The sequence below is a fragment of the Podarcis muralis genome, chromosome 8 (genome assembly GCF_964188315.1).
Source record: "Podarcis muralis chromosome 8, rPodMur119.hap1.1, whole genome shotgun sequence".
In the NCBI taxonomy this organism is placed as follows: Eukaryota; Metazoa; Chordata; class Lepidosauria; order Squamata; family Lacertidae; genus Podarcis; species Podarcis muralis.
This window is the reverse complement of record NC_135662.1, coordinates 63,601,794-63,623,513: the sequence shown is the minus strand read 5'-3', so window position 1 is coordinate 63,623,513 and position 21,720 is coordinate 63,601,794. Positions and strand designations below refer to the sequence as shown.

Sequence of the window (21,720 nt, the reverse complement as noted above, 5' to 3'; positions counted from 1 at the left end):
CATAAACCGAGCCTGTTGGATCAATGGCACATCTAAGTCCAACATGGATGCATGCGGCAAACCTGCAAGCAGTCGGCCAGCAGTCTCAGGTTATTGTTGTTGTGGTTGTTGTTGTTCCGCCTTTCATCAAAAGATTTCAGGGCGCTTGCAATCCCAACCCCATTTACCAGGGAGTAAGTCCCACTGAATTCGCCCTGGCTGGCAGATTCCGAGCAGACACGTGCAGAAAAAATCTTGAGTTCAGAAAAGAAATTAAAAGATTCAACCCGGAGCCGGACTGGGTCTGATCAGAGTGCGCATCTTCCTAACTCCGGATGCGTTTAATGCATCGAAGTGCATCTCGCGCAAATGGTTCAGGGGCCGGGGGCGCAATGCTATGCAATGCGCGCGCCCGCCCGGCTCTCCATCCACCCCTCTCCGCGCCGAAGCGAAACTCCTTCCCTCCCTCCGTGGCTGGCTCCGATCCTCTTCGCGATCCTCCCCTTCCCCTCGATTGGGCAGGCGCCGGCAGCGACGGGCGCCCGGATTGGCGCGAGGGAGAAGGGGAGGAGGAGAAAGAGGGCTGGACTGAGCCCTGCGGAGCCGGGCAGCGTGTCGGCGGAAGGAAAGGTAGGCCTGGGCAGCAGGAAACGGGCGGCGGGGTGGGAAGAAACAGCGGCTAGGGCGCCGGGGGAAAGGGAGAGGAGGCCTGGCCAAAGGGGAGACGCAAAACCGGAGCGGGGCTTGGCGTGGACCTTTGTCCGAAAGCAGCGCTCGCTGCAAGAGGCCTGGGCGGCGAGTGCGCTTTTGCGCATCTTCCCTTGCTGGCTGCTGCGGGCGCCGCGTTGGGGACCCCGGAATAGAGCGTACAGAGGTTAGGGGCGTACATTTTCGGACCTGGTTAAAAGGCAGGCTGCCTCCTATAGTTTGTGCTACCTCCTGAGTAGCCGGAGGTGAAGTCTAGCCTGGCGCGATCTTCTGTAGGATGTACACGCAGGATGTTGCTCTGTTGAGACGTATAATTTCCACGCTCCGTGCGAGTCCCCAGGCGGGGTTGTAGTCAAGTGTGCTGTGTGAAATGATCTGGAATAGTTGCACTCCTGGTTCTGTGCTCTATAGACTTAGTTGAGCAGTGTTTCTCAAACTTGGGTTCCTAGCAGTTGTTGGGTGGTGGGTAAGGGTTCTAATCTTCAGCCTGCCAAACCCTGGAGATGGGTATTTGACTGGTTAAAAAGGGTTATGGTCAAATAATGGTCAAGTTCGTTAATGGCACCACCTCCAGATGACCTGTTTATACTGATTTGCTTGCGCAAATATTATTCCGAGTTATGGAGTATTTGCTCTGGCTTCTTAACAGTTCTGCAACGATGAGCATTCACTCTAATTTGCTTCTGGAGTACTTACACGTCTTCCCATTGAATTGGTTCATCTCACACTTCCCAGTGTAATTTCACCATCCTTTTCCTAATCTCAGAAAATCTTGTTTTTGTTTTTAGGGGATTGGACGGAGCACTTCAATCCGCTTTAATTGTTCAAGTCTAAATTCCCAGTATGTGCTTGAATCCTTCCTTCCAGAACAAGAACAATTGTTTTTATTTCATTTATTTACTATTTCATCATTCTTATAACCAACCCTTCCTCCCATAGGGAGGATGGCTTACAAGAATAGTAAAAAAGCTAGCAATGCTAAAATCGTAATAAAACAGCCTTAACACAACAATCGGACAACAATCAGTTATGGAATATTGTAACAGGTTGAGCCTACTACTTGGATGAGTACAGCACGCACACCACCCACCCACTCGCAATATATAGTGTGTAAAACATTGTCTTATTGTCCAATAATATTTTACAGGAAGTGGATCAGGGTTGTGTGCATTGGAGATCTTCTACTAGCCGCAATGAATTACAGGGTGAAAATTATGAGCAAAATAGTTCCGGGGCAATTTGATGATGCGGAATCTTCAGACAGGTAATGGAACAATAGAATTGTCAAAGTGATTTTCAGATGGTGTGAAAGAACAGAGCTCCACAGAGTCATCTTTCCGGAGAGGCTGCTTGAAGAATGGGGAGAAAAAGAGTAGCAATGTGATGTTGACACAGAAGAGCAACAGAACATTTGGGGGTATTTTTTCCTTCCTTTTCCTAACCTGCCGTAGGTTGGGCCCAGTTATGAAATGTGATTTTGTCAAGAGTATGTTTCTGGTATGGACTTGCTGGGTTGGCTTCAGTTATAGGCAGTTTTTACAAAAGCTGCCATATCTTGTTTACAGTATCCAAGGCCTAATAATCAATCGTGCTTGTACTTTCGTTCCCAGTTCTTCTTGCTGGATTTCTCGTGCATCTCCATTCATACAGAGAGGGGTATCTATGATCCGATAATGTTATTTATAAGACTTTCAGCTAATTCACTTATCAATAAGGAAGATGCACAGAAATTTAGACCGGCATGGATAAGTAGCCGAAATATGTAACTGCCACCAATGCTGTCCTTCCCAGTAGTCAAGTGCCAACCTAGATAACTTCACAGTAGCACTTTCTTTTAAAACGCAGATCAAATGAGAGGAAGGGAGGGGATGAAATCCAACAACCAAAGAAACACTGAATCGTATTACAGTAAAAAAAAAAAAAAGTTTCAAAGCTGTATTTCTCTTTTATTGTCTACGATATCTGTAATAATAATATACAGGATAAATCTATTTTGTTTCTGCCTACTTGCAAACTAAATTGAGTTATAGTAAAAGTTCAGAACTAATACACCCTACCTCAAAATTTCATCGGTTTCAACACCACCAATAGCCCTTTTCAGAAGTTGCTCGTGCACATACAGCCTGCAGAAGAGGTTGTTGGGTCATGCTGCCTGACCCTGACACCCATGTGCTCAGTGTGGGTGTCTGCAAAAGAAAAGCATGGACACATTGCTGCAAGACTGAGAACCCTCTTCATGTAGGGTTTCCAATCATGTGAAAGCATATTCGCATAGTAGATGTGCCTACGCCCATCTTTTACAGATGTGGGCATTGGAGGCATGGATATAGGAAGCTGCCACATACTGAACAGGATCATTCGTTCCTCTAGCGCAGTATTTTCTGCACTGAACAGCAACAGCTCTCCAGGGTTTTAAACTGGGACGTTTTCTGGAGATGCCTGGGATTGAACCGCAAAGCGGATGCTGTACCACTGAGCCTTAGAGTCCTTGCAGACGCATTCCCCCACAGTCTTCCAGGGGCAGGGTTTGCTGAGCATGAACCTTGGAAAGGCTTGCAAGTCGCCTTGATCCTTGTCACCCTTCTTGTACACAAGAGGGGCAAGGGGGAATCTCCCAGGTGTGACACTGAGCCTCAAGGAAGCTGGGAAGGTAGTCAGTCAACTTACCTGGGACGGCTAACAGCAAAGCAGCAATTAATCTGTGGTCCAAGGTACTATTTCAGTATAATAATAATAATAATAATACTGATGATGATTATGACAGGGAGCTAGTTGTACTGTGTTGCAGGCTTTGTGCAACTTGATGTGTTTATCATGATTTTACTAAATACGTGCTTTTAAAATACATACGTTAGCGAACGCACACAGGCTTCGAAAGCAGCTGAAGAGGAGAAGGCGGTCTTTATAACGCAGCAGCCACGTTTATGTGAGGAAGCAGACGAGGGTGAATTGGATGAGAGTGGCGAGGAGGAGGAGGACAGCGATTGGGACTGGGACGATGCCATGGGGAAGCTCACGAAGCGAAATCCGTTATCTGCAGGCAGAAACCCTCAGGTATGTTCAAGGAATGTGGGGCTTGAGGGTGCCAACTTGTTGTTGCTCTTAAGTGAGATTTAGACGGCCTCAGGTTTAGATCCTAGCTACACCTGCAGGGATGATAGGAATTGTAGTCCAACAACCTTTGGAGGGAAGCAGGTTTCCTATGCCTGGACTGGATAACCTCCAAGGTTCCTTTCAACCCTGTTTTCTGTAACTCTTTAATGAAGGATCTGGAGTGAGTTGCAGCATCGCACGCTCCCTCTTCCTCTGGTGCAAATATACCCCTCCCTCCCAGGCATAACCATGGTTAAAGTGTTTATCAGAGCTTGACTTCACATGCTGATTGGGCTTTTGTACCCAGGTGGATGGTCTGTGAAATTTGCATGAGAAGGGATGGGTTGTGCAAGCATGATGTCCAGATTGTATAGCTCTGGTTATGAGATAGGGAGTATCCTTGTGTGACAGGGTTTCTTTTTTTGTGTTTTTGTTTCAGGCCAATAAGCAAATTCCTAGCTGCAACGCGGCCAAAATGTCCACTCCTACAGATAAGGCCCTAAGAAAGTTTGAGAATAAAATCAATCTAGGTAAGAGCAGTCATTCTTGTTTTCTAGAAATAGGTATTTGCTAAGGACCGTGCCGTACAGCCATATTTGCTGGGTTGAAGTTGGTGAATCCGTGTGTGTCACACTTCCTAATGTAACTCATCAGCATGAGTTTAAGAACTGCAGACAGGCACACAGAGCCTGAAAATGTGTTTCTCAGGCTCTGTGCTCCTACCTGCCTACACCTTTGAGGACACCCCCCCTCCAGCTCATGCAAGGGGCACAGGACTTGATCAGCTGTAGGGCTGGCCGATGTATCTCGGCGGGGAGAAAGAAACGGTCGAGATACATTGCAGAATCAGAAATATATCAGCATATCATGGTATTTAGCTGCTGATATATCACAATGCTGAAAACCAGCCCTGCTTGAAAAGACTATACAGTGGTACCTCGGGTTACAGAGGCTTCAGGTTACATACGCTTCAGGTTACAGACTCCGCTAACCCAGAAATAGTACCTCGGGTTAAGAACTTTGCTTCAGGATGATAACAGAAATTGTGCTCCGGCAGCGCGGCAGCAGCAGGAGGCCCCATTAGCTAAAGTGGTGCTTCAGGTTAAGAACGGACCTCCGGAACGAATTAAGTTTCAGGTTAAGAACGGACCTCCGGAACGAATTAAGTTCTTAACCCGAGGTACCACTGTACCGTAATGGTAACCATTGGGTGGCCGCGGTGGGGGGGGGGGATTAACTTGATATTTTTCTTTTTAAGCTATTCTTTTTTAATCATATTTTCTGTGTCGCACATGGCACACTATGGTTTTCATAGGACAGGGATGCTGTGGCCCTCCAGATGTTACTTGACTACAACTGCCGTCATCCCTGATGATTGGTTACACTGGATAGGGTAGATCAATGTTGCGAGTCCAACAACATTGGGAGAGCTACAAGTTCTCTCATTCTGATACAGCCCATTCTCTGTCTGCATGACAGCAGGTATCACTGAACCCTCCTCCATTTGCAGGTCCCGCATCCCACAGCACACCCTTAGTTACTTCTGGAGCAAACCTTAAGTTCCTTTGGCCACAGGGAGAGAGAAGGAAGTTATTTGTACCAGATTTCTTCAACACCCCAGTATATTCATGGCTATGTGAGAGCAATGTAATAGACATCTCTTTTGTGTGCCATTGTCTGAAACCTTAGGAGGGTGTTGAAGGAGTCTCTGAGAGTCTGGCCTAGTTCTCTGTATTGTTCACTTCCTGCCAAAATAGCAGGCCTGAAACTACAGTGGTACCTCTGGTTACTTATTAATTTGTTCTGGAGGTCCATTCTTAACCTGAAACTGTTCCTGAACGTAGTACCTTGGTTGTGGGTAATGGCTTTATTTTACAAACATTGCAACAACGCCATTTTTCTTGATGTGTCTTGGATAAAAAAGCCAATGCAATTCTGGGCTGCATCAATAGGAGTATAGCATCTAGATCAAGGGAAGTAATAGTGCCACTGTATTCTGCTCTGGTCAGACCTCACCTGGAGTACTGTGTCCAGTTCTGGGCACCACAGTTCAAGAAGGACACTGACAAACTGGAACGTGTCCAGAGGAGGGCAACCAAAATGGTCAAAGGCCTGGAAACGATGCCTTATGAGGAACGGCTATGGGAGCTGGGCATATTTAGCCTGGAGAAGAGGAGGTTAAGGGGTGATAGATAGCCATGTTCAAATATATAAAAGGATGTCATATAGAGGAGGGAGAAAGGTTGTTTTCTGCTGCTCCAGAGAAGCGGACACGGAGCAATGGATCCAAACTACAAGAAAGAAGATTCCACCTAAACATTAGGAAGAACTTCCTGACAGTAAGAGCTGTTCGACAGTGGAATTTGCTGCCAAGGAGTGTGGTGGAGTCTCCTTCTTTGGAGGTCTTTAAGCAGAGGCTTGACAACCATATGTCAGGAGTGCTCTGATGGTGTTTCCTGCTTGGCAGGGGGTTGGACTCGATGGCCCTTGTGGTCTATTCCAACTCTATGATTCTATGATTCTATAAGGAGCATGATGCATTTTCAGGGTGCAGAGTCAGAAGCTAGTTTTAAATTGAGAGGTGCAGGTAGATGAAAGAGGAATGTATTGGTGTTAATTTCCTTATATGTGTGTGTTTTCCCCTCTTCAAGACAGGCTACACTTTGCTGACTCTGTTATAAATAAAGTTACTGAGAAGTCCAGGCAGAGAGACGCAGAAATGTAAGTAGTGAGGATGACACATTTGTATTTCAGTATTATCCAAATGAAGTGTAGTGGATCATGAAATTCCTTTGTTTCCACTAGGTACCGGGTGAAAGACAAGTCAGACCGAGCGACAGTGGAACAAGTAAGTCACACAAAGTATCAGACAGTTGCAAAAAAAATCTCCATTTAAATAAAAATCAAGAGTCCTCACCTTTTTAAAAAAGCTAACTGACGTAATAAAATGATTCAACCACATTTACTCAGAAGTAAGTCCTGAAGAATTCTGTAGTGGGTGTCCATAGCTAAGTAGATTTTAGTGTGCTATTGTCTTCCACTTTTGCTTAATCTTGGTATTTATCCATTTTAATCAATCATTTTTACTGTGATTTATTGTTCTAATTCTTGGCTTGGACCAACCTAAAACTTAGCTCCTAAAAACCCCCAATGCTCTTAGCTCTCTTTGTGTTTTTATTATTTTATATATATATAATCTCTTATATGCAAGAATTTAGACGGGACCAATAAATGCAAGAGAAAAGTTTCTGGGCAGCAGTTCTAAGTAATGCCATTTCATAAGGCTGTTTTGTTGCTTTCCTGAGGTTCTGGATCCAAGGACTAGAATGATTCTGTTCAAGATGCTAACCAGAGGTGTCATATCGGAGATCAATGGCTGCATCAGCACAGGAAAAGAGGTTGGTTTCACAGCAAAAAGAGCCAGCTATAGTAAGCTGTTTAATCTAATGGTTTTAGACCAAAAAGAGGGCCCCAATTAAACACACAACACATTTTCAAAATATAAATAAAAACCAAATTAGTTCAAACTCAAGTTATTATATAAGCGGCAGACAATTATACAGTATAAGCATGCAAAGACAATGGAGAGGTTGTACACTACACTAAACAATGTTTTAGTGTTACGATGGTGAGCTGCAGTTGTGTGATTTCTTCCTTCTACTTTCAATCAATGCTGTGAGAAGATTAGAAGCTGAATCCTGGTAATTGTAATACAGAACATAATGTAATCCAGCCTATGAATTCTGAACTTTAAAAATAATTACCTTTTGGAGGGTCAGATCCAGCTTGCAAGCTGCCAGTTAGAAGTCCCTGTGCTAGATGATTGATCTTATTTACCGTATTTTTCCGTGTGTAAGACTAGGTTTTTTTTCCTTCAAAAAAATGTCAAAAATTAGGGGGTGTCTTATACACGGGGCCATCTCCCCCCATTTTCTTAAATCTGAGTCCCCCAAAATAGGGGGCGTCTTATACATGGGGGCGTCTTATAGACGGAAAAATACGGTAATAAGTGGTCTTGGTATGTGCAACAGTGTAGTAGAACAGGATTCATTTTGTGAGAACTTTACATCCATCTTTATTATTTTCATGAGAGGAATCTTGTTCTGTGTGCTTCATGCAAATTGTGTGCATCATTGGCGCCATGGTTTGCACATTCATGCAGAAGTATGCAGGTATGCCCCCACCTGCCTCTCCTGTTTATGATCCAAGTGTTTGGGGACTGAAAATGTAAACAGAAATGTGGTTCTACGCAGGTGCCTTCTGGAATAGGGCTGTACAGGTACAGTGGAACCTCGTGTTACGCACTGTCCTCCTTGCGAACACTTTGGGTTACGAGCTCCGCTAACCTGGAAGCAGATGCTCCAGGTTGTGAACTTTGCCCTGGGATGCGAGCGCAAGTCACGTGGCGGCGGCAGCAGGAGGCGCCATTATCAAAAGTGCTCCTCACTTTAAGAACGGTTTTGGCTTAAGAACGGACCCCGAAACGAATTACGTTCGTAACCGGAGGTACCACTGTACTGACCTGTTAGCCTTGTATTTTGGCCAGCTTAGTCCTTAATAACCTGGTTTTTGTAGACCAGGTAGGCACTAGAACCTATTGGTTTCTTGGGCTGCCTTTAGCTTGGTGGATTAAGTAGACTTTTGTAGTATAGGATCTCCTTGGATTGTACAGTGGTACCTCAGGTTAAGTACTTAATTCGTTCCAGAGGTCCGTTCTTAACCTGAAACTGTTCTTAACCTGAAGCAGCACTTTAGCTAATGGGGCCTCCTGCTGCCACCATGCTGCCAGAGCACGATTTCTGTTCTCATCCTGTAGTAAAGTTCTTAACCTGAGGTACTATTTCTGGGTTAGTGGAGTCTGTAACCTGAAGCGTATGTAACCTGAAGCGTATGTAACCTGAAGCGTATGTAACCCGAGGTACCACTGTAATCTTAAAACTGTGGGGGGTTTTTAGCAACAGGGTCTTTATCCTTGAATAAAGATCAGATGATACAGAACTTGATACATTTTTGTTTTGCCCATTTGCAATTTGCTAGGCTAATGTATATCATGCCAACACAGCAAATGGAGAGAACAGAGCCATAAAGATTTATAAAACGTCTATACTGATGTTTAAAGATCGGGATAAGTATGTGAGTGGAGAGTTCAGGTGAGTCTGAGATTTAAATTTTTACTTATGTGTGCAGGCTTACTTGACGTTTTCCATAACAATAATTTCCATGCTGGGTTTTTTTATAATTACATTTGCCTGTTGTTGTTATCTCAAGGTTTCGCCATGGCTACTGTAAAGGAAACCCAAGAAAAATGGTCAAGACGTGGGCAGAGAAAGAAATGAGGAATTTAACAAGGTGAGCTTTTTTCAAACATTTGGCCAAGACTTTGTTCCCATACGCCAGCTTTCATCAGCCTGGTGCCCTCCAGCTGTTCCAGCCCACAACAGCCATCAGGCACACAGAGTTGTAGCCCAGAACACCTTTGCAAAGGCTGCTATGCTCCATTTTGTAGTGGATCAAATGAAGATTTTAATGGGCTTCCTTGGGAAATTAAAATAGAATCCTAGGGTTTGAAGAGACGAGAATTTTGCTAACCCCAGTCCCTTCTCCCATAGAGGAACATTCCCATTTCCCCCAAAGTCATGCTTACCTTTCTGACAGATAAATGGAGTCTTTTCTGTGCTATAACTATTAATGGGCCTTTATTTTTTTACACTTAGAACATTTTAGTAAGTGTTACAAGTGTTGTTTTTTTAAAAAACCCTTCATGCTGGATAATATCATTTGGGGGGGGCCTTTTTTTTTTTTTGTAGGTTACATACAGCCCAAATTCCATGCCCAGAACCTATTATGCTCAGAAGTCACGTTCTTGTTATGAGCTTTATTGGCAAAAATGACATGTAAGTATACTCAGAAACTTTGTTTGTGTATTTCTTTATATAAAGAAATCACTTTATTAGCAATTCAGTCCTGTATCTAGTCAGAAGCAAGTCCATAGCTCTGTTACTGAGTTTTCTCATCTATCTATCTATCTCAAAAAAATGCTCTTGTATTGTCATGTAGTTCAGACAGGGCTGTCTCATCATTGCTTGGGGGGGGGAGCCTAAATAATAAAAATCTGAAAGCAAACGGGGAGAAAAATAATATAATTTGTTAGATGCAAATAACTGATACAATTCATTAGATGTGAATACAGTGGTACCTTGGTTTTCTAATGTAATCTGTTCCGGAAGACCGTTCAAGTTCTGAAATGTTCAAATACCGGGGCGCAACGGGTGGTCTGCAAATTTAATAAACAAATATGAGAAAAATAACATATGCACTCAGCGGGAGCCGCGTGGCATGTTCGACTTCCGAGGCGGGTTAGAAAACCAAAGCGTTTACTTCCGGGTTTACGGCGTTCGAAAACCGAAACATTTGTCAACAGAGATGTTCGAAAACCGAGGTACTACTGTACATACTTGATTAGCTTACCCCACCCGTTAGAAATTACATTAGTATAAGCAAATACAAAAAACACATGTGCAAAGGAAATGAGAGAGATGTCTACTGAAATAAAACAAATAGTGATAATAATAGTAACTGTGATAGATAGATAGAAGATGCCATAGAAGGGAAAAAAGGAAAGAAGAAGAAAAAAATAGAGGAAGGGAGGGGAATAGGTGTGTGTTTGTGTGTGCATGTGTGTATAATGCAGTGGAGAGTTATTCAGAAGTCAGGTGCAGTGGTACCTCGGGTTAAGTACTTAATTCGTTCCAGAGGTCCGTTCTTAACCTGAAACTGTTCTTAACCTGAAGCACCACTTTAGCTAATGGGGCCTCCTGCTGCTGCCGCGCCGCCGGAGCCCGATTTCTGTTCTTATCCTGAAGCAAAGTTCTTAACCTGAAGCACTATTTCTGGGTTAGCGGAGTCTGTAACCTGAAGCGTATGTAACCTGAAGCGTATGTAACCTGAGGTACCACTGTATTTGAAAATAGGTTACAAGGGGAGGTGTTTGACCCTTTCTTCCAATAGCTTATGCCTCCGAATACCAGTCTCTGAGAATTGGGGAGAGTGCTGTAACACTCTGGTCCTGTTTATGAGCTTCCCATGGACATTTGGTTGGCCATTGTGGGAAATGGGACATTGGACTCGATGGGCCTTTGGCCTGACTCAGCAGAGCTCACATTCTGTTAGCCAAAGTGGGTATGGTATTGGAGAAGGAGGAGGACAGCTGTTGATTATATTCTTGTGTTTTTTGTTCTCTCTCCCCCTTTCCTTTTGATCCAAGGCCTGCTCCATTGTTGAAAAATGCCCAGTTGTCGGAATCCAAAGCTCGGGAGTTGTATCTGCAAGTCATACAATACATGAGAAGAATGTACCAAGATGCCAAGCTTGTTCATGCAGATCTCAGTGAATTTAACATGCTGTACGTTTTAAAGAAGCTGAACGTTGATACTTCTTTCATCCGTATATGTTACCTTGCACAACTCTGCCCTGGAGCTAGGGTGTTGTCCTCCTGGCTTCACAGCCTGTGAATTTGATAGATGCTTTGTGTCATTGTTACACAAGAGCTCTTTAAAAATTGGTGCAGTTTCCAAGAAACAAAATAAAAAATGAAAAGCTGAATTTATCCTACAATATGGGGTCAAATGTAAATGAGCTTCTATTCTCCTTTTTTCCTAAAACCATTTTGGGGGTTCAGTGAAGGTTGGCTATCTTTCTGCAGTACAGTGGTGCCCCGCAAGATGAACGCCTCGCAAGACGGAAAACCCGCTAGACGAAAGGGTTTTCCGTTTTGGAGGCGCTTCGCAAAACGAATTTCCCTATGGGCTTCCTTCGCAAGACGAAAGCCCATAGGGAAATCTCCGGGACAGCAGGGAAGCGCAGCGCGTCTTCCCCACTGTCCTCGGACCTCCTCCGAAGCCTGGCGGCGGGGCGGGGGCACCTCCTCCCGCCGCCCGGCTTTGGAAGGATGCTCCGAAGCCGGGCGGCCGGGCGGGAACACCGCCTCCCGCCGCCCGGCTTCGGAAGGCTGCTCCGAAGCCTGGCGGGGGGGCGGAGAGACCTTCTCCCCGCGCCAGCCTTCGGATGGCTGTCCTGAAGACTTTGGGTGGGAGGAGGGTTTTCCTTCCCACCGCCAACATTCAGAATGCTGTTCTGAATGTTGGCGGTGGGGAGGAAAAACCCTCCTCCCACGCAAGCCCCGGGAACAGAGGAAAAGCGCTGCGCGCCTTCCCCTCTGTTCCCGTACCTGTCCTGAAGGCTTGCGGTGGGGAGAAAAGCCCTTCTCCCCACCGCCAGCCTGGCAAGCGGTTTCCATAGGAACACATTAATTGATTTTCAATGCATTCCTATGGGAAACCGTGCTTCGCAAGACGAAAAACTCGCAAGAAGATAAAACTTGCGGAACGAATTAATTTCGTCTTGCGAGGCACCACTGTATAAAAATAAATATGTAGAGCAAGAGATGCAATTGGACTTAGATCAAGCATCTTTTGCCATCCTAAGATTCAGGTGTTTGACATGCCCCTTCGTCTCTGTTTCCAAGGTTTCCCTAAAGTTAAAACCTTGGTCAAGTATCTTTCATAAGTCTATATCCAGCTTTTCATGGATCTTAAAGACACCTCTGGCACCTGCGTTTAGATTCTTCTGCCTCGCCTTCCTTGGTACGCATGCTTATGGCGAGAAATAAGAATTGAGATTAAGAAAATAGCTAAAACACATTGATCAGCCTTGTATCTTCTGATCTGCCCTCAGCTTTCAAGTAGAAAAAAATAATAAAATAATAATCATTAAATGCATTTTAATTTAAGTAAACAAAACAGTCGTAGGGCATACAGTGGCCTTATTTTGCAGAAATGACTTGTGCTTTACATTAGCTGAAATTCTAATGACCTCCCTCTTTCACCCTAAGTGGTAGAACGTTCCGTGAAAAGTCTCTAGTAAACTTTCAGAAACAGCAGTACTAACGATAGCATCATGTTGCTTATTCCCACTTCTCCAGGTATCACAGTGGTGAGGTATACATCATAGACGTGTCCCAGTCTGTGGAACACGACCACCCACATGCTTTAGAATTCCTGAGGAAAGATTGCTCTAACATCAATGGTGAGTTCCAGCTAAGGAACATCAACATCCTGGATATCTTGAATATTTTTGTGCGCATGATTTAATCCCCTGTCACTTGACAGATTTGCATGCATGGATCTGATCCCGATTGCTCATACATACAATGTTGAATGGGCGCTGGTGTAAATTTTCCTGCAAATTAAAAATGTTATTGAGTTATCTCGAATGATATTTTGACTCGGATATGCTTTGGAGATTGGTTGCTTCAACATCCACTGTCCAGGATAACTCTTGAGGACTCCACCAAATAACAGAGTTATTCTAGTAATAAAAAATAATAATAAATTTTATTTATATCCCGCCCTCCCCAGCCGAAGCTGGGCTCAAAGCGGCTAACAACAGTAAAACGATAAAACATTCTAAAATCATTTCATTCTAAAATTAATTCCAGTCAAATTAATGGCAACCATTGGGCTAGAAGTTCTGTGAGGATTGCCAAAGGAGGGAGTCAGGCTGTGCCCTGGCCAAAGGCCTGATGGAACAGCTCTGTCTTGCAGGCCCTGCGGAAAGATGTAATTTTTTTTTTTTTTTTTACAAAAGTTCAGATATTCCACACTGCATTTGGTTTGCATAGGTGCTAATATCTTATGTTGCCTTTGGTCCTTTCTGGCAGATTTTTTCCGGAAGTACAATGTTGCAGTGATGACGGTGAGAGAACTCTTTGAATTCGTTACAGATCCATCTATTACAAACGAGAACATGGATGCTTACCTTGAAAAGGTAAAGCTTTAGAGATTTTGCCTCTATGGGAAAGCATTAGGAGGGAAGATAGAGGTTCAGCTTTCTTACAATTCTCTTTTTATAAATGAAAGCTGATTTAGCTATTGTGAATAGCAACGATGTTGTTTTTGCAAAGGTTTCTGCATCCTGCTATAGATACGGAAGTGCACATGCACTGCTAATCAAATATGAAGGGTGAAAAAAAGTGTGTCCGTTTTGGTCATTTCCCACAAACTCATAATGCCTGCATTCTTGGTCTAGTACTCTACACTAATTCTCTAACCTTCCCCAACCTGGTGCCCTCCTGTTATTTTGGACTACAGCTCCAATTATCTCTGACCTGGCTGCTATTGGTTGGAGCTATATAAGGTTGAAGACTTAACCACTCGATTCAGTCAGTTGCTTATTTGTACTGTATTCTTCTACTCATATGGCATATGGAGTGGCTGTACAACATAAAATGCACAACAGAAGTACAGCATGTACATTAAAAATGCTAATAATAAAGTTTTAAAAAAACACAAATGTAATATGAAGGCAGCAATAGTCAAACCTTTAAAGGATTATAATTCTTTAATTAGAATAGGTTTTAAGAGGCAATGAAAAGAAGGCACAGAGAATAATGTGTTTCCACAGGACATGTATTAAGACATCCAAAGCTGATTTTAAAGCATGGGAAGTTCTGTATCAGATGTGAGAGTTGTTAAGGTAACCAGAACCTGGACAATTTAGAGCTTTGAAGGGCAAAATTAGCAGTTTTAATTGAGCCCAGACGAAACAGGCATCCAGTGAATTTGAGAAAGAATAAAGAGTTACATGCTCTGGACAAAAGTCTGGCCTGCACGTTTTGGACCGGTTCAAATTTCCCGTCTGTTCTTAAAGGCAGTCCCTTGTAGAAAGCCTATTCTGGGAGAGGGACAGCCCCTCTGGGAGAGGTAGGAAATAGGAAGAGCTATTTCTGAGGGCTACGAGGAGAGCATTTAGGTCTTGGCGGCCTTTGAGTCACTGTTAAAAGTCTTGCATTATATCCTGTAGGCAATGGAAATATCGTGTGAGAGGACAGAGGATGAAAGGTCCAATCAGGATAATGTGGATGAAGAGGTAAGCCAGAGCTTGGATTTCTTCCCTGGCTTCTGTATCTGTTGTGTCTCTTCTGTGAAATGTTCCTCAGTAATTTGACAATGTTCTGCAGTGTCTTTATTATAAATGTTTTTACAGTATCTAAATGCCCGTGAGATTATTGGCCTTGCAGTCTTTCTCTTTCTATACTTGAGTGTTTCCACCTGTTCCTAAGTGGCCCCTCATGTGGACTACACGATGGCAGTGTTCCCGCATCATGCCAAACCATGGTTTCTCATGTTGTTGTCTGTATGGCAAAGTGGTTAACACTAACCATGGCTGGTTTCACAAAAGCCAGCATTAACCACAGGTTGGGTCATCAAAACGAACCATACTTTGTGTTACTCACAGTTCTGGGTCCAGATAACACTACAAGCTGTCATTAACTGGAGGTGAAAGCTTCTGAACTCCCCCAGGAGAAGGAGAGGGAATGGGGCACACGAGTCCAGGGTTTGCTGCAGCTTGTGGTAAACCATGGCTTAGCATGATGTGGTAATGTCCATTTGGATCCCTTCCCATTGGATCCCGGACCATTTGGATCCCTTCCAATTGGGATTCAGGCCTCACCATGGGACTGAAACTGCCTTGGTTGCGCTGGTTGATGATCTCCGGCGGGCTAGGGACAAAGGTGAGAGCTGTTTCCTAGTTCTGCTGGATCTCTCAGCGGCCTTTGACACCATCGACCATAACATCCTTCTGGACCGTCTAGAGGGGCTGGGAGTTGGGGGCACTGTCATACAGTGGTTCCGCTCCTTCCTCCTGGGCCGTGTCCAGAAAGTGGTGGTGGGGGATGAGTGTTCAGACCCCTGGGATCTCACATGTGGGGTGCCTCAGGGTTCTGTCCTCTCCCCCATGCTTTTTAATATCTATATGAAGCCGTTGGGAGAGATCATCAGGGGGTTTGGACTGGGTGTTCATCAGTATGCAGATGACACCCAGCTCTACCTCTCCTTTAAATCAGAAACAGTGAAGGCGGTGAAGGTCCTGTGTGAGTGCCTGGAGGCGGTTGGAGGATGGATGGCGGCTAACAGATTGAGGTTGAATCCTGACAAGACAGAAGTACTGTTTTTGGGGGACAGGGAGCGGGTTGGTGTGGAGGATTCCCTGGTCTTGAATGGGGTAACTGTGCCCCTGAAGGACCAGGTGCGCAGCCTGGGAGTCATTTTGGACTCACAGCTGTCCATGGAGGCGCAGGTTAACTCTGTGTCCAGGGCAGCTGTCTACCAGCTCCACCTGGTACGCAGGCTAAGACCCTACCTGCCCGCGAACTGTCTCGCCAGAGTGGTGCATGCTCTAGTTATCTCACGCTTGGACTACTGCAACGCGCTCTACGTGGGGCTACCTTTGAAGGTGACCCGGAAACTGCAATTAATCCAGAATGCGGCAGCTAGACTAGTGACTGGGAGTGGCCGCCGGGACCACATAACACCGGTTCTGAGAGATTTGCATTGGCTCCCAGTACGTTTCCGAGCACGATTCAAAGTGTTGGTGCTGACCTTTAAAGCCCTAAACGGCCTCGGTCCTGTATACCTGAAGGAGCGTCTCCACCCCCATCGTTCAGCCCGGACACTGAGATCCAGCGCCGAGGGCCTTCTGGCGGTTCCCTCATTGCGAGAAGTGAGGCTACAGGGAACCAGACAGAGGGCCTTCTCGGTAGTGGCGCCCGCCCTGTGGAACGCCCTGCCATCAGATGTCAAAGAGATAAATAATTACCTGACATTCAGAAGACATCTTAAGGCAGCCCTGTTCAGGGAAGTTTTTAATATGTAACGCTGTACTGTTTTTAACACTGATTGGGAGCCACCCAGAGTGGCTGGGGAAACTCAGCCAGATGGGCGGGGTATAAATAATAAATTATTATTATTATTATTATAATGTGACCAGTGTAGGAACACAGTGATCACAGATAAGGTTTCTAATCACGCCAGCTGCTAAATGTGTTGACATAATTACAACAATTGCTACTGGCCAAATCTAGGCCATCTGATTTCCATGTTGCTTGTCCACGTAAACATATTCCTGAGAACCAAACTAGACATAATGTAAGAGGTCGACGATTTTTGCTGATCTAGTCATATACTATTTATTAAAACTTCGGCATTGCAGAACTGGATGAATGTTTGTGGTTATTTCATCTTGTTAGGTGTTCAAGAAAGCATATATCCCAAGAACTCTGACTGAAGTTAAGAACTACGAGAGGGATGTTGACACAATGATGAAGCTGAAGGAGGAAGAGACGGCCTTAAATGTGCAGCAAGATAATGTAAGTATCCTTGGACTATGTGGAATTTGAGGTTGCACATACAGTGGTACCTTGGGTTAAGTACTTAATTCGTTCTGGAGGTCCGTTCTTAACCTGAAACTGTTCTTAACCTGAAGCACCACTTTAGCTAATGGGGCCTCCTGCTGCTGCTGCTCCGCCGGAGCACGATTTCTGTTCTCATCCTGAAGCAAAGTTCTTAACCTGAGGTAATATTTCTAAGTTAGCGGAGTCTGTAACCTGAAGCGTATGTAACCTGAAGCGTATGTAACCTGAAGCGTATGTAACCCAAGGTACCACTGTACTGACCAGAACATGGCACGATACACTGTAACAATGGTAGCAAGCTTGTAATAAAACAATGTTCCTAAAGGAAACCTCTCAGTCTTTTCTTCCTCTATTTAAAGTTCCACAATTACAGCCTCAGCTGGTCTCAGAAATGGTAGATTATTACTATAAAAGGGATGGTCATGATGTAAATACTGGGGCAGGTTACCTAAGGGACAGCTTCATACTATATATCCCTGCCTGTTATCATATTTTTTGCTTTATAAGACTCACTTTTTCCCTCCTAAAAAGTAAGGGGAAATGTGTGTGCATCTTATGGAGCGAATGTAGGCTGCGCAGCTATCACAGAAGCCAGAACAGCAAGAGGGATCGCTGCTTTCGCTGCGCAGCGATCCCTCTTGCTGTTCTGGCTTCTGGGATTCGGAATATTTTTTTTCTTGTTTTCCTCCTCCAAAAACTAGGTGCGTCTTGTGGTCTGGTGTGTCTTATAGAGTGAAAAATACGGTAATTGCTGCTCAGATAAGGCACTGCTGAGAGTAGCGTGTGCCCCAGAGCTATGCTTAGTTTGTACTAGAAACTGGGGCTTTTAGCATTCCCGCTGCATTCCCTCTGGAATAAGTGACCAATTGAAATCGGACAAGCGCCTAGCATCTTTACCTTCAGACATCTACTGCAAACGTGTGTGTTTTTTGTCTACGAAAGCATTCCCTGAAGGGGTGACACAATCATTCTATCAAATATTATTTGTTTCTCTTGTAAAAAGGTTTTTCGTTGTTTGTAGAAATTGCTTTAGTTTTCGTAAAGACTTTGTGATTTTTGTGTCTGTTTTATCTCATTTGGACACTGCTTCAATGGCTTGAGGCTATGAATCAGTTTATAAATCTGTATGCCTGCATGAATAAATGCCTGTATTCACAGAACAGCACACTGTTAATGGACACAGTGAGTACTTGACGCAGTGATCAGTGCTTTGTGTCAACTGAGCCAATGTAATGTAATGGGTAGGCTGAGGGACATAGACTGGAGACACCCAGCTTCATATTGCTGCTTCCCCAAAAGGCTCATTGAGAAGGATTACCAGGATAATATATATGAAGCCCTTGGACATTTGAAACGTGCTATATAAATGCAAACGTTTATTCCAGGTTTCTTATATTTATTTCCTATGCAGATTCTCTACCAGACTGTGACAGGGTTAAAGAAGGATTTATCAGGTGTCCAGAAGGTAAGTCTGAGATTGTATTCTTCCGTGTGTAAAAATCACTTTGTCTGAAGCTTCTCAGAAGATTAAATTTGCATTGTATGTATGTATTAGGTAAATATGGAAATATGGAATGTTTTGTTTCTAAATGCTGAAATATCTAGCTGATTCCTAGTCTATGGAATCATAAGCTCATGTCAAACATCATACCAAACAATAGACAATCAGCAGATGATGGCTTAGATCTGTTTGTCTGCCTTCATTTTCCCAACCCTCGGTTTCATAAATCCATACTTTCCTCTCCATAGTGCAGCAGCCTCTGGAGGTAGGGCTGTGGTTTGTGATTAGTCACAAATGAGTGACACTGACTAGCAGTGGTTTACAAACCCATTTCAAGCCGTAGTTTGTAAATTCAGGCATCTTTCCAAACCATAGCAAACCTCCCTTTTACCATGAATTGGCATGCCATTGTAGAACTGGAAGAAACCTTGTGGGTTAACTAGCCTCTTCCTCTGTAGAAAGCAGGATTCCCTAGTTTGATATTGGAATTGTTCTTCCAAATCTCCAGCTTTTCCTGAGCAGGTTGTACCCTTGCCTAATTAATCTCCGAGTTTAGAAATGGTTACCTAGTATCCATCCTAAGGCTGCTTTGCTGTCACCAGAATCAAATTGCATATTGTCTTTACAGTGACCTTTTAGCTACTAGAACAGTTCTTCTTGTGATGATATACAATACCTAGTTTGCTTGTTCACGTTTATTGCTTGATTACTTTATGCTTGATGATGCAACTGACTTCACAGGGGGGGGGGAATCATTGTGTTTGAGGCAATGTGAGTGGATACAAAAACTTAGCTGTGAGGGTAGATTTGTGATGGTTCATTGATGCTCCATGTGTTCAACCAGCTGTTGAGGCAAGAATAGGGGACCTGAGGCTCTCCAGATGTTGTTGGACTCCCAGTTCCCATCATCCCTGACCATTGGCCATGATGGCTGGGGCTTATGGGAATCGTAGCCCAACAAGCTCTGGAGGGCCACAGATTCTTCATTCCTGGCTTAAGAGTTATCTTAGAGCAGGGTTTCCCAATCATGGGTCTCCAGCTAGTTTTGAAATACAACTCCCATCAATCCTAGCTTGCAGCTGGAGACCCAAGTTTGGGAAACCCTGGCTTAGAGTACCCTTCCCCAATGTAATACTCTCCAGATATTTTAGATTACAATTCCCATCAGCCCCTGCTAGCATGGCTAGGGATAATGAGCGTTTTGGTCCAAAATATCTAGAGGGCTCCAGGTCATTCAGGCTGTATATATATATATTTTCTCTGAGGGAAAAGTACAGCAATTGTATAAATAGGTATGTGAAGAAAGAGAGAGTTCAGCAATGTATATTGACTCCTTTGTGAACTTTCAAAAACAATTAGATTTAAGTGAGAACAAAAGAGAATTCTCTAGAATTGTGGCGCGTCCAGTGTTATTTCCTATGGAGCTTTTCTTGACACTTTGAAGTCCAGAACTAGAACGACACAATTATGTTGTCTGCCTTTTAGGTGCCTGCTCTCCTTGAAAACAGAGAGGAGGCAGATTCTGATTCAGAGGACAATGACAGTTCTGACCATTCAGAGTTGGGCTGCAAAGAGCAGGAAGAAGAATCTGTGCATCCTAAAGATCGACCTGCTGAAACCAGCGTGGATAAAAAGGTTAGTTGTTCAGATGCATCCTCCGTGGCAGAGTGTGTGCTTTGTGTGTGCTAAAGATTTCAGGTTCAGTCTTTGGGATCTGTAGCCAGGGCGAGGGAGAAACCTCGTCTCAATGCCTGGAGAGCCATTGCTGAGACAGTACTGGGCTAGATGGGGCCAGTGGCTTTAAAAACCCAATTTTAAAAAAAGGTAAAGGTACCCCTGCCCGTACGGGCCAGTCGTGTCCGACTCTAGGGTTGTGCGCCCATCTCACTTAAGAGGCCGGGGGCCAGCGCTGTCCGGAGACACTTCCAGGTCACGTGACCAGCGTGACGAAGCTGCTCTGGCGAGCCGGCACCAGCGCAGCACACGGAAACGCCGTGTACCTTCCTGCTATAAAGCGGTACCTATTTATCTACTTGCACTTAGGGGTGCTTTCGAACTGCTAGGTGGGCAGGAGCTGGGACCGAAAGACGGGAGCTCACCCCGCCGTGGGTATTCGAACCGCCGACCATGCGATCGGCAAGTCCTAGGCACTGAGGTTTTACCCATAGCGCACCCGCGTCCCTTTCCAAAAACCCAATTACGCAGCATTAAAACATAAACATTCATAAATAAAACCTGTAATATTCTATGTGTCCACTTGGTCACTTAGGCCTATTATTCACAATACTATCTTTTTCCAGGAACGGAAGAAGATAGCCAAAGAGGCTCAGAGAGAAAAGAGGAAAAACAAGACCCCAAAGCACGTGAAGAAACGGAAAGAGAAGACTGCAAAGATGAAAAAGGGCAAATAAATCATGGCTGCCATTTCTAATGGGCAGCTTTAGCCATTTGTGATTTAATGGGTTGCTGTTTTGATATTAAAATAAACCCCATCGGCCATTTATTGTGGTGGCCACCAAAGGAACAATGTGAAAGGGACATACTGTTACCAGTCACCGAGATTTGCTTGTGTACCCGTGCATATAGTCTATAGCTCACACCAGGAATGTCTTCTTGGTGGATAAATAAAAACAAATGGAATTCCTTTAAGGCAGTTGGCCAGTCCAGAGAAATTTACGCAAGTTGTATTTTGCAGTTTAGTAGTGTGAACAGCCAGAGCGATGCCAGGTTCTTTTTTCATGCTCCAAAGCAGATGCACATGCATATGTAAATAATAATAATGTGTATAGGGAGGAATATGCATACTCACGAATTAAAACTATCCGTTACATTGGAACTGCTGCAGTTTGTCTCGTGCACAGCGATGAAAATTCTCTACCCATTCATCATAATCCACAGTATTGATGGTGTGCTGGAAGAAGGTAGGGAAGGAAAACAGCCAGACTTGGAAAGGTGGTTGATCATCCTCACTCTTGGCTGTGTCTGGATTTGTGTTGGCCTAGAATGGGATGGACTATGGGAAGGAACAGCAGCGCTTATTGCAGTACCTCGTTCCTGTCGTTCATCAGCAAGTGAAGGGTTAGAGATCCTCCTCCTGCCTGACGGGAGAAAACCAGCAGAGCTCTACTAACTGGACAGCTAAATTAAATCCTCGCCTTCTCTTTTGGAAATGTGTCATTTATTTCTC

General features: G+C 44.3%; 1 protein-coding gene across 2 annotated transcripts; it reads left to right on the top strand.

Moving 5' to 3' along the window:
- Positions 1-485: 485 nt before the first annotated feature.
- Positions 486-21,369, top strand: RIOK1 (RIO kinase 1). Of its 2 annotated transcripts, none has more exons than XM_028737777.2 (18): positions 486-609; positions 1,835-1,951; positions 3,543-3,741; positions 4,220-4,310; positions 6,432-6,501; positions 6,586-6,628; positions 7,086-7,178; positions 8,818-8,930; positions 9,049-9,129; positions 9,588-9,674; positions 11,045-11,182; positions 12,761-12,864; positions 13,499-13,605; positions 14,641-14,706; positions 16,868-16,987; positions 18,444-18,497; positions 20,019-20,168; positions 20,834-21,369. In XM_028737777.2, exons 2-18 carry the CDS (start codon positions 1,881-1,883, stop codon positions 20,942-20,944), a joined length of 1,698 nt encoding a protein of 565 aa, XP_028593610.2. In that variant the 5' UTR covers positions 486-609; positions 1,835-1,880; the 3' UTR covers positions 20,945-21,369. The 2 variants fall into 2 exon arrangements, with proteins under 2 accessions (XP_028593610.2, XP_028593611.2); XM_028737778.2 differs by lacking the exon at positions 486-609 and adding an exon at positions 673-853.
- Positions 21,370-21,720: the final 351 nt, after the last annotated feature.